The sequence below is a fragment of the Bufo bufo genome, chromosome 1 (assembly GCF_905171765.1).
Source record: "Bufo bufo chromosome 1, aBufBuf1.1, whole genome shotgun sequence".
Classification (NCBI taxonomy): domain Eukaryota; kingdom Metazoa; phylum Chordata; class Amphibia; order Anura; family Bufonidae; genus Bufo; species Bufo bufo.
Genome location: NC_053389.1, coordinates 419,294,095 through 419,306,948, shown reverse-complemented (window position 1 = coordinate 419,306,948; position 12,854 = coordinate 419,294,095). Strand labels below are relative to the sequence as shown.

The window sequence follows — 12,854 nt, the reverse complement described above, 5'->3', positions numbered from 1 at the left end:
CTCACTAAGTTATAGTAGGCGGAGATACCAGTCCCTAAGTTATGGTAGGCGGAGTCTGCCCTAGCGCTGGCCAATCGCAGCGCAGAGCTCACAGCCTGGGAGGTTATTTTCTCCCAGGCTGAGAGCTCTGCAATGCGATTGGCCAGCGATACAGAAGAACAAGGGCAGACTCCGCCTACCATAACTTAGTGAACGGAGATACCGGAGGGCATAGCAGGAGAACAGAGCGGCGCCCGGGGATAATAGTAAGTGCAGTGAGATCCCCGGGCGCGTTCCACATGTCTGTATAGTTAGTTCATAGGGTAAGAATCGGTGAAAGGTCCTCTTTAATGTATATCTGTTTCCACATTTTAATTGCGTGTTGATTTGTGCATTCCCACTTAGCTGTTTCCATGTATCTCATTCACCATGACAGAGAGTGACCATGGATTTGTTTCACTTCTTTGCTGAGACTAGGACACCGAGCATTGGTATTTTAATTATCATGTGTAGGTCCCAGCACTCAGATCTACACAAATCAGACATTTCTAGTATATCCAGTCAGTATGGAATGTATCTTGTTTGTGTTTTCTGTCTTGTTGCCCTAAAAATAACATATGAAAAAAAGTGACCTAGAAATACATTTTTGGCAACAGTTAATTTAAAAAGTTTTTTCCTTGTAGTTCACACAGCAGGAAGACAGGAGACAGAAGGCAGAGAGATCACAGCAACTGCAAAAGCATGAACAGCAGATATTGGAGATGCATGCCCAGTGCGACAGCAATGCAAGAGAGCTGCAGCAGCTTCAGGTAACTGCATCACATCCCATAAAGAAACACAGATATACGGTTAAAGCCAAACAGATTGGCTCATGTTCAGACATGAATCTGGCTGTTGACTTAAAGGTTATGTACGCCTTTGGGAGCTTTTTTTTATTATTGCATTGCACTCTTTTTGAGCTAAAAATCATTTTTTTAAATTGGTCTTTATTAAAAAAATGTTGAACCCCTTTCTCTAGTACCAGGCTTTGTATTCTTACTCTGTTCTGTAAGGCAGCTCAGCTGACAGTTGGTTATCTCTAGGGATGTCCCGATACCGATACCAGTATCGGGACCGATACCGGGCATTTGCACGAGTACATGTACTCGTGCAAATGTCCCCGATACCACTGCCGATACCTGTGCGCCGCTTCTATGTGTCTGTGTCAGTCCGCAGCCCCTGCACCTCGCACAGCTAACAGCTTCAGAGGGCAGCAGCAGGCACTGTGTAATAGGAGCCGACAGTGGAAGCTAGCTCCGCCCCACCCCTCCCCGCCCTCCAACCAATCAGAGACTCACAGCACAGGGAGCGTAGTGCAGAGACTCAGAATCGTCTGACAGTTTATTAGTTAAAAGAATCTAATGAGTCACAGACCGTGGTCATCGAGTCCCTGCCAGGCCTCCTGCTCTGTGGCTCCCTGTAAGTCCGTCCGGGGGAAGGGGGGGGGCATTATTAGCATAGCATGTAGTGGAGCTGGGTGTGTACAGGGTGCATGTAGTGTAACGTCTCCTTGTGGCCCCCATACAGTATAATAGTGGCTGCCCCCATACAGTATAACGTCTCCTTGTAACTGCCCCCATACAGTATAACGTCTCCTTGTGGCTGCCCCCATACAGTATAACGTCTCCTTGTGGCTGCCCCCATACAGTATAACGTCTCCTTGTGGCTGCCCCATACAGTATAACATCTCCTTGTGGCTGCCCCCATACAGTATAACGTCTCCTTGTGGCTGCCCCCATACAGTATAACGTCTCCTTGTGGCTGCCCCCATACAGTATAACGTCTCCTTGTGGCTGCCCCCATACAGTATAACGTCTCCTTGTGGCTGCCCCCATACAGTATAACGTCTCCTTGTGGCTGCCCCCATACAGTATAACGTCTCCTTGTGGCTGCCCCATACAGTATAACGTCTCCTTGTGGCTGCCCCATACAGTATAACGTCTCTTTGTGGCCCCCATACAGTATAATGTCTCCTTGGAATGTTATAGTTCTGTTTTTGGGCCTTTTGGTTGGTCAGTGGTCAGAAAATACATGTGTGTGTATTTTATTGTTAAAATTAGTATCGGTAATTGGTATCGGTGAGTACTTAAAAAAAAGTATCGGTACTCGTACTCAGTCTTAAAAAAATGGTATCGGGACATCCCTAGTTATCTCTGATCTCTTATCTTATAAAAACTCATTATAGCTCAGTTCTTATCTTAATGACATACGGACTTCTCATGGGTGACAGAAGATCTGTGAGACTGGCAACACGTGCTTTGATCTGACAGGTTTCCTTGTGGATCAATAGATGTCTGTTGTTTCTGATACTGGCCATACCTCTAGCCCCTAGGTCTTGCTGTTGTGGTCATTTGAGTTTCCTTATTTATAGTTGCTTCTCCCACAATGTTATGCGGTTTATAGCTTCAGCGGTATCTGTGGTCTACTGGTGTTTGGTTCTCGGCTGAGTTCCTGTTGCTGCCATAGCTACTGGAAAGTTGTGTTTCCTTTATCCTTTTGCATTTTGTTTTGGTTTATCTGTGTGTTGTTTTTCCCCTGCCCTTTGTTGTAGGCCTGAGGGAGACTTCTGGTTGTCCTTCCTTTGTGGAGGAACAGGTAGTCTCTGTCCTGTCACTATCGCCAGTGTCTTATAGGGTGAGTTAGGAGTCTAGGTACTTTTGTGTATTAACTCGCCTACCTTTTGGGGTCTGTTCATACTGATAGCCAGTCAGGACCGTGACTAGAGATTTGACTAGGTGTCCTTCTTTCTTCCCTAGCTTTCAGGCCTTGTTCCCTCTCCTACGTCCGGTGTGGTGTCTTCCTCCCACACACGGGCATGACAGTGGCGTTAATAAGTGTTTATGAACTTTGAGTAATATAGAGATAAGGTTTATCAGATGACCGGCACAAAGTCAAAGTAAAAAGTACGATTCACACAGCTAGACAAACTGTTGACCCTTTGTGACAGAACGGCTGAATATTCTTAATAAAGACCTATTGAAAAAAAAAATTATAGCCCAAAATGAGTAAAATGCAGTCATGAAAAAACTGCCCTTGAAGATGTGCATAGCCTTTAAATCATGTGCTACAGTTGTGTGATATTAACAGAGGCATATAGGAGTCATGTGACAGTTAGGAAGCTGCGTTGGTCCCATCTTCTTTTACCTTGCCACTGTTTGAATAGCTGAGTTGCAGTTAACACGAGACCTAGCATCACAGTTAAATTGTACAACTCAATGCTATGGGCGCATCTTTTCGTCAATCTGTCACCATGACTTTCCCTTAGGGCTCATGCACACGGCCGTATGTATTTTGCGGTCCGCAAAAAATACGGATGACATCTGTGTGCATTCCGTATTTTGCGGAACTGAACAGCTGGCTCATCATAGAACAGTCCTATCCTTGTCCGTAATGCGGACAATAATAGGACATGTTCTATCTTTTGCGGAACGGAAATACGGAAACGGAATGCACACGGAGTAACTTCCGTATTTTTTTTGCGGACCCATTGAAGTGGATGGTTCCGCAAAAAAAAAAACGGAACGGACACTGAAATAAAATACTTTTGTGTGCATGAGCCCTTATACACTAGGTACAATGTCTTGTAGGATTAGCCCAGCTGCATATAATGATACCGTTCATTAGCAATCCTCCTGCTTCTCTGCCAGCATCTCCCTGTCCTTGATTGACATGGCCACTTCATAGTCCTCTTCCCTGGTGTTACATGGTAGAGAATTGGATTGAAAAATATGGCTGAAAAATTCAGTTGCTTTACTTTTTTTTAAAAAAATATTAAATGCGCAGAATTCTATGATGCCTACCTTGACTTTCATGGTGAAAACCAGCTTATGGATTTTTGATTGCAAGACATCAAACTGATTACCTAGGAACTATTTTGTCACAGATTTTTATAGATTTATTTTTATTTTGAGACATTTTATACATATGTTGTTATTTTTGGTCTTATAGAGAAGCTATAGGAATGCCATGCAAAGAGTATGCTGCATTTAAAAAAGAAATGCCACAAATAGTGACCTATTGTTTTTAAATCAGATTGTGTGTGTGTATATATATATATATATATATATATATATATATATATATGTATGTGTATATATATATATATATATTTATTATCTATATCTCTATCCAGAAAATGGACGGCACTCCGGCTAGATGAAAATAAGTGATTCCTTTATTCAACCATACTGTGCAACGTTTCGGCTCCAAAAATGAGCCTTTTTCAAGCTTGAAAAAGGCTCATTTTTGGAGCCGAAACGTTGCACCGTATGGTTGAATAAAGGAATCGCTTATTTTCATCTAGCCGGAGTGCCGTCCATTTTCTGGATCCATTGGTTGGGGTAAGAAGTCGATTCCCCTGGAATGTGCACCCAATTTTTTCTGAACATAGCCAGTGCTGTGTATATATATATATATATATATATATATATATATATATATATATATATATATATATATATATATATATTTTACATTTTGGAAATAATTACATATAATTATCTGCATAAAATGTTTTAATTCTAACAATGTCAAGACTTCCTCTAATGTAAAGGTAACTTTTCAGTAGCTATCTCCTTTTCACAGGTAGGATTGCAATGATAGGTATCACCTTTATATGGATAACACTGTCCATTGTGTGTATGCCCCATGTAGCTTCTTTCAAAGAACAGGAAGTCTTGACATATTTTGGACCTAGTGGCCAGTTGATAACTGCATGATTTTTTTTTTTTTTTTAAAACAGTGACATGAAAAATAAAATTACGATTTCAGTAATAGGTCAGTTTCTGACGACGCATTCGGTCACATCTGGATGCAGCATTTTTGACTTGCAGAAAAAGAAGTTGTAAAAAAAGCCAGTGATAAATTCCCCCCACAGTGTTTTTGTGGTATTATCATAGACCTGGGTTTTACGTCGGTCTATGATATCCCCATGCGCTGCCAGAGACTTCACCTAATTTCTGACGAGGCTCATGCCTCCTCATATGTTAGGTGCAGCTTCAGCAGTGTATATGCCTAACCTGAAATCTGGCGTGGGGGGAATGATGTATTCCCCCTGTGCGTGTATTCAGCCTAAGAGCTGCAACTCTGTTTTTCTGTTACTAGTAGCGCTGTGGATAGTTCTGGTATTACTTATAGTGAATATTTGTTGGCTGACCTTTACTGTTACGCATCAACTTGTTTCTAGAACGAGAAGTGTCATCTTTTAGTGGAGCACGAGACTCAAAAACTAAAGGCTTTGGACGAGGGTCACATACAGATGCTGAGAGACTGGAGGGAAAAGTTAAGGCCCCGCAAAAAGGTAAGGCAAAAAATACTTCTGAATTTAAATGACATGCATGCCATTTGAACAAAATGCTGATCATCCAGTAAGTATCAGACCAAATTAAAATAGTAAAATGCAGGTGAAGGTTTTTGATATTTTACTGGGTTTAAAATGGTAAAATAATGAGGGAAAAGTAACACTTATGTATTAAAAAGTTAAAAAAATTTTTTTATACAAGCCCTGTTTTGTGCAATTTGATTTTATTTTTTCACCCCCTTGTTTGCCACTTTTTTTGTGTGTGGGAGGGGCCTAACTGGCACAACACATTTGCTATTACTTAAACCAGTTTTCTGGTACGTGTGAAAACCTACGCTAGCCAAAAATATAAGAACAGAGTGCGGCGGCAATGCTACAATAACAGCCAAACAATTCAGCCACTACTTCTGGCCATGCGCCGACAATGCGATATTGTGAAACTTCGTATATGGTGCTCAGCAATGAGAGGGAGAGTTGATTCAAACACGGCAGTGTAGAGAAGGTAATAGAAGAAGATGCGGCACTCACCGAAGTAGAAAAGCGATTGTTCTTTATTCAATCCTCTTAAGGACAGTAACAAGTAGGGTGCTGGGGCGGACACACTGTTGCAGGTGGTAGCGGCTACGGCCGTTTCGCGCTTACTATCGCGCTTCTTCTGGCCGATGTAATCGTCATCGCGCAGCATTGCGCTTTATAGAGGCGGCGCTCTACAGCCGGAGCTAACAGCTGCAACTGTGCGCCGCAAATTGGTGACGTTAAAACCATAAAACATAGAAAAGGACAAATGTATGCAAATCAGCACCAGTAATTCATTTCAGATTCTTCCGATATAATACATATTGCTGTGCAGTGATACTACTTGCTCATTTAATGCGCTGAAGTAATGGTAATAACTACGAGAGCCGGAATCCAGCTCTCTAAAACAATAATAGTAAGGGAGTATAGGGTCAAATAGCCGCAATGCAGAGAGACATCTTAAAGTGTAACCTCTAGTCTTAAAGGAACACGGACATATCTTTTCTCTCATTTAACCCCGCTGCTTACATGGCTTTGGTAAGTAAAATCCATCTTGCTTCCCTTTGCAGGAGCAGACGGTGCCGATCACCTCCCCTGGGGATGGGTCGGACTTGTTCCACTCCTGCAAAGGAAAGACAACGCGGACGACCACCATGGGCCGTCCTAATATAGTCGATTAAGCACGGATAGAGCTGACATGTTCGCGTATTCGTTCAAAAAGAGGACGGATTGTTTTGCCTATATAAAATCTCTTGCAAGGGCAAAAGACAACATAAACATAAGGTGTACGACATGTGATGAAATCTCGCACTGTGTGCTTGATTCCTCCTATCTGTAGCCACTTGCTACATGCATTTAGTGCACAAAAAGAACAGTGCCCACACTTATGGTTCCCTCTTGGTTTCTTACTCGTAAGCCAGGTCTCCTCCGAGGTTTTACGGAGGACACTATTGACTAACTTGTCCTTGAGAGTGGGGCACTTTCTAAACGTGACTAAAGGCCGCTGACTAGAGACATTGCTCAGAGCTGGATCCCCTTTCAAGAGGTCCCAGTTCTCATTGATAACCCGCCTAATAACATCCGCAGCGGGACTTTATTTGAATGCGAAGGCGAAGCGTGGTTGTTTGCGATTGTTGTCTGTCTCCACCAGCAATGCTTCACAGTCAAGTTTGGCTGCCCTACGAAGGGCTGCTGAGACTGCTTTCGGCGGGTAACCCCGATCCAACAATCGGCCGCTGAGTTCATGCGCTTGTCTATAAAATCCGACGTCTGTGTCGTTGATCCTCCGCAGACGGACAAATTGTCCGTATGGGGCGGACCCCTTCACCGACGGCGGATGAAAGCTGGCCTGGTGGAGCAGCGAGTTAGTCGCGGTGGTGTGTAATACACCATCCTTCACTGAAACGCGCACATCCAGGAAGTCCAGCGACTCACCCCCAAAATTGACGGTGAATCTCATGTTCATCCTGTTGCGCGAATTAAGACAATCCACAAAATCGTGGCATGACTCCTCGCTGCCCGACCAGACCAGGAAAATGTCATCAACCTAGCATAAAAATAAATGAATGAACCGTAGAAAGGGGTTACCCACCGAAAATACATGGGTCTCTTCAAATACCGCCAGGTACAGGTTCGCAAATGTGCACGACACTGGCGTACCCATTGCGGTACCTGGCGGTACCACTGACCATCAAATTGGAATACATTGCTGGTGAGGACTGCGTCCAGTGCTTCAAGAATGAAGTTGTTAAACATTGCTCCCATGTTACGCCTGTTGAGTACAAGGTTAATGGCCCGGAGTCCTAAATCATGAGGAATCCTGGTATAAAGACTCTCGACGTCCAAGGACACTAGGCTAAACTCCCTCCACCACTCAAAAAACGTAAGTGCCCCGAGGAAGTCCCCCGTGTCCTTGATACGTCGGAGTACCCACAAGGAGTGGCCTGAGGAGCCAGTCCACATAGCCTACGTAGGTGAAAACCTACGCTAGCTCCCAGCTGGTGTGGAGATGTTTCAGATTATGGTGCATGGACCAGCTTAGATGCGCCAAAATTATTAAGTACACCTCTTAATAGTTTTTGCACATCTTGCACCCCAGCAGTGGAGAAGACTGGCATTAGTAACACTAGTCTGGAAAAATCGCCCCCGCAGTTTTAAGTGCTTGGCCTTACAAAAAGAAAAGCTCTTGTTGCCTTGTCAGTTTCTGCAGGTGCACCCTGACCGGTTGTTTGTGGTCATGGATGTCGTTAGTAGAACTTTAAGTTTGTTTTCTTTTTTTATGTCCAATTCAGGCAGCTAAATTGCTATTCACGAAAATATTATGAGTAAATGTATCATACATTAATTAGATGCACTGTACGCTGCTGCCACCTAGTGGACCCAGGAAATGATGAGTTACTATCCAAAGTAAATTAACAAAAAACAGTACTGCAATTAGGTTATTGCCATTCCAGCATTGGTCAGGAATACATGTTAAGGCCTCTTTCACACTTGCGTTGTCCGGATCCGGCGTGTACTCCACTTGCCGGAATTACACTCCGGATCCGGAAAAACGCAAGTGTACTGAAGCATTTGAAGACGGATCTATTAAAGTCCTGGTTGCCATAGTAGGAGCGGGGGAGCGGTATACTTACAGTCCGTGCGGCTCCCGGGGCGCTCCAGAATGACGTCAGAGCGCCCCATGCGCATGGATGACATGATCCATGCGATCACATGATCCATGCGCTTGGGGCGCCCTGACGTCACTCTGGAGCGCCCGGGGAGCCGCACGGAAGGTAAGTACACTGCTCCCCCGCTCCCCGCTACACTTTACCATGGCTGCCAGGACTTTAGCGTCCCGGCAGCCATGGTAACCATTCAGAAAAAGCTAAATGTCGGGTCCGGCAATGCGCCGAAACGACGTTTAGCTTAAGGCCGGATCCGGATCAATGCCTTTCAATGGGCATTAATTCCGGATCCGGCCTTGCGGCAAGTGTTCCGGATTTTTGGCCGGAGCAAAAAGTGCAGCATGCTGCGGTATTTTCTCCGGCCAAAAAACGTTCCGTTCCGGAACTGAAGACATCCTGATGCATCCTGAACGGATTTCTCTCCATTCAGAATGCATTAGGATAATCCTGATCAGGATTCTTCCGGCATAGAGCCCCGACGACGGAACTATCTGCCGGAAGACAAGAACGCAAGTGTGAAAGAGCCCTAAGAGTTTTCCAGTAAACCACATTTCACAACATGGGTGGTAAATGTATTACCGCCTGATAATCATGAGAATGTATCGATCATTTGCTCGAATGAAAAGGAGCAATTATAGTTGCATTCCATCTAGGGGTGGGCGATATGGCCTAAAATCTATATTGCGATATAATTGTAAGCATGTGCGATATGCTATATATCTGAGGGGTTAATTGCGGCGGATCACGGCGCGCAGTAATGGGATATGGCCGGCACAGGCAGTCTACGTTTGTATTCAGGCATATTAACTATATTCATTGGTGGCGCAGTGGCCACAGTCCCTCCCCTCCTACTCTGTTCTCATTGGTGGCGGAGTGGCCACAGTCCCTCCCCTCCTCCTCCTAGTCTGTTCTCATTGGTGGTCAGCGGCAGCCGCACACAGTGGGGAGGGATGGACTCCCTCCTTCTCCACTGTGCCGGCTCAGGAGAACATGGTGCATGCCGAGAGCCGTGCATGCCATGTTCTACCGCAATATAAACAATCTCTATCGTTGGCCAATCGTTTATATTGCATATAGTCTATATCGCCCACCCTAATTACATCCCATTCAAGTGATTGGGACAGCGGCGCTATAATTACAATGCTCAACGCTACAACGTTGAAAACTCTTTTAAAGCACCTTGAGAGGAGGCAGAAGTGTGGAGAGCTAAATCGGGAGACTGAGAGCCAAAAAAGGTCTGTCTGCCTCATGAGGAGACGACAACTATGAATAGTGTGATAGTTGGGGGGCTGTACATATTTTCCAGTGAGCTTCAAGTTGTGCCTTTTGTTGTTAACTATAATTAGGCAAAGATGGCTTATTACTTTATCATTTTTGATAACATAATTATTATTTTTTTTTATTGTAACAGGCTCTGGAAGATGATCTTGAGCAGAAGAAGCTGGAACAGGAAATGTTCTTCCGCATGAGTGAGGGCACAGGAGGACATAACGGTTCAGCTCAGAAACCTGCTAAGTTTTACGCCTACGGTTCAGCTGAGGCCTCATAATGATCAGCAATACTCACTTTAATACCCATCTCCATAGAGGGATCTGGAAAAGGTTTTGTTACAACTTTGCCAATAAACTGTCTTTGCACTTAATGTGAAAGTAAAAAATTTGAAGGAACGCCTGACGCCCATAACATGTCAGAAAGACTTGAAAAACAGAGAAGAGCTTAATGTTGAGGAAATGCCATATCCATAATTATACAATGAAAAGCTGTCTGCCAACCAAAAAATGATGCCCCATCTTAAAAATGCTGATGTCATTTATCTGCTAAATGACCATACTTGCTATTTCTATTTTGCTTCTGGAGAAGTCTTTTGTAATTTTTGTGCCAAAAATGTTCTCCTCATACATGGGACATTAATATAGAATTGACTTTCATTTTAGTGGGCCTGTGTTTGAGTACGTGTGCCTTTTCACTCTGTCACAATGTTGAACCTCATTGCCTTTATATCTTTTGCCATGTTTGTTTGGCTCCTGCATGAACCTCTGGCACTTAAAGGGCACCTGTCAGTAGATTTGTACCCATAAGACTGGCTGACCTGTTACATGTGAACTTGGCAGCTGAAGACATCTGTGTTGGTCCCATGTTCATATGTGCCCACATTGCTGAGAAAAATTAAGTTTTACTATATGCAAATGCACCTTACACCACTGTTTCCCAGCAACTTGGTGATCAAGGCTTAGTCTCATCTCACCCTAGTAAAGCCTCATGCACACGAGCTGTTTTGCGGTCCGTCTATCTGCCTATTCTTGTCCGCAAAACGAACAAGAATAGGACAGGTTATATATTTTTTGCGGACCACGGAACGGTGCAACGGATGCGGACAGCACATTGAAGTGAATAGGTCTGCATCCAAGCCGCAAAAACTGCGGCTCAGATGCGGACCAAAACAAAGGGCGTGTGCATGAAGCCTAAGGGCGAGATGAGACCAATCCTTTAAGTATATTTTATAAAGCACTCCTTACACTTGCCTTATTTGTGCAGACCATAAAAATATTAGTAAGCTGTACTATTTGTGAGCACACCTACTCTATCCACCCATAGACTGACCTGTGTTCAGACTATGGATTTTGCGCTTTTATGGGTATTCTAAAATATACTTTAATTAGGAAAAAATTGACATATCATTTCAGCACGTTTATATGATAGATAAAGAAGAAATTGCACTGTGGATTCAGATATGATGCACAATGGATATTTATCAAAATCTGTGCAAGAGAAAGGTGGAACAGTTGCCCCTACAAACAAATTAGATTTTTTCTCTTATTGGTCTGATACCCTTTGGAAGATGAAAACATCAACCAGATTGGTTGCCACAGGTTTAACTGTTCTCTTAAAGTGGTTTTGATAAATCTCCCCATTAGGTTTTACATTTAGCAGTCAAAACATTAAGCAGAAATGTTGAACTATGAGAAATTAAAGGGGTTTCTGGGTGTTTTATTCTGAGGATAGGTCATCAATATTAGTCATCAGTACCTGATTAGTGGGGATCCTACACCGGCTACCCCTGCTGATCAGCTTTATGACGTAGCCGCAGTGCTCCACTAAGCACTGCGCCCTCCTTGTAGCTAACCAAGCACCGCGCCATCCATTGTATAGCAGTTGTGCTTGGTATTGCAGCTCAGCCCCATTCACTTGAATGGAACCGGGCTGTTCCTAGGCCATGTGACTGAGCATGACATCACCAGCCTAGTAAGAGGCCGCAACACTCACACAGATGATCAGTGGAGGTTCCAGGAGTTGGAACCCCACCAATTAATATTGATGACCTATCCTAAAGATCAATGATCAATATCTAAACACCTGGGTAACCCCTTTAAGAGCTGTGTAACTAAGGCTTCGTTCACATCACCGTTCTGGCTTTCCGTTCTCCTGCTCCGTCTAGGAGCAGGAGAACGGAAAGGACGGAAAAGGCACATAACTGACGCCAAACTGAGTCAAACGGAGCCCTTTGGACCCCATACATTATAATGGGGTCCGTTATGTTTCCGCTCAGAAGATGATTTTTAAGCGGAGACAAAAGTCCTGCATGCAGGAGTTTTGTCTCCGCTTAAAAATTATCTTCTGAGCGGAAACATAACGGACCCCATTATAATGTATGGGGTCCAAAGGGCTCCGTTTGACTCAGTTTGGCGTCAGTTATGTGCCTTTTCCGTCCTTTCCGTTCTCCTGCTCCTAGACGGAGCAGGAGAACGGAAAGCCAGAACGGTGATGTGAACGAAGCCTAAGAAAAAAATAATGCTACTGAATTGTTAAACTAAGTATTGAGATATTGGTGGATGGGAAAATAACATGTATAGAGGTCCTTATTAACAGTTTTGAACGTGAAGCTGTGTGTTTGGTGCATTTCTGTGTAGTAATTGAGAAGTAGTGACTGCTGGCCAGTCTTATAGTAGGCCACATTTATCAAGTGGGTACTTTAAAAATATAGAAATATTAGTCTGACATTCTCTAATGGCACAACCATGAGCTCCCTAGTTAAGGTGCCCTGCGACCTAATATTGTTACATTGAGCTTGGGATGTCTGTTTGCTATAAAGTATCACATTTGGCAGAGAAAATTATATTGCATAGAAAATATTTAATCTGTTGGGAAGCAGATAAAGTGGCCTTTTCATATATAAGTGTACAGCCACATGGTCAGGTTTGTAGCTAAAATGAGGAGTGAATTAAAAAGGTTGTATGTGTCCTGTATTTTGGCTTCCAAAACCACAGAAATCAGACTGTACCCATTCCCTAAGTAATATTTCTTGACTAATAATTTGGCGCAGTTGTGATACTTGAATATTGTGTTTCCTCTTCTCC

The 12,854-nt window shown here is 43.6% G+C and overlaps 1 protein-coding gene across 1 annotated transcript in view; it reads left to right on the top strand.

The window, feature by feature from the left end:
- The window catches only part of STK10 (serine/threonine kinase 10), a 162,629-nt gene extending 152,367 nt beyond the window's left edge, over positions 1-10,262 (top strand). The window contains exons 17-19 of the mRNA XM_040406382.1: positions 663-788; positions 5,204-5,317; positions 9,911-10,262. Of these exons, the coding sequence (XP_040262316.1) occupies positions 663-788; positions 5,204-5,317; positions 9,911-10,048 (378 nt within the window). The 3' untranslated portion in view covers positions 10,049-10,262. The remainder of the gene's footprint in view (positions 1-662; positions 789-5,203; positions 5,318-9,910) is intronic.
- The last annotated feature ends 2,592 nt before the right edge of the window (positions 10,263-12,854 follow it).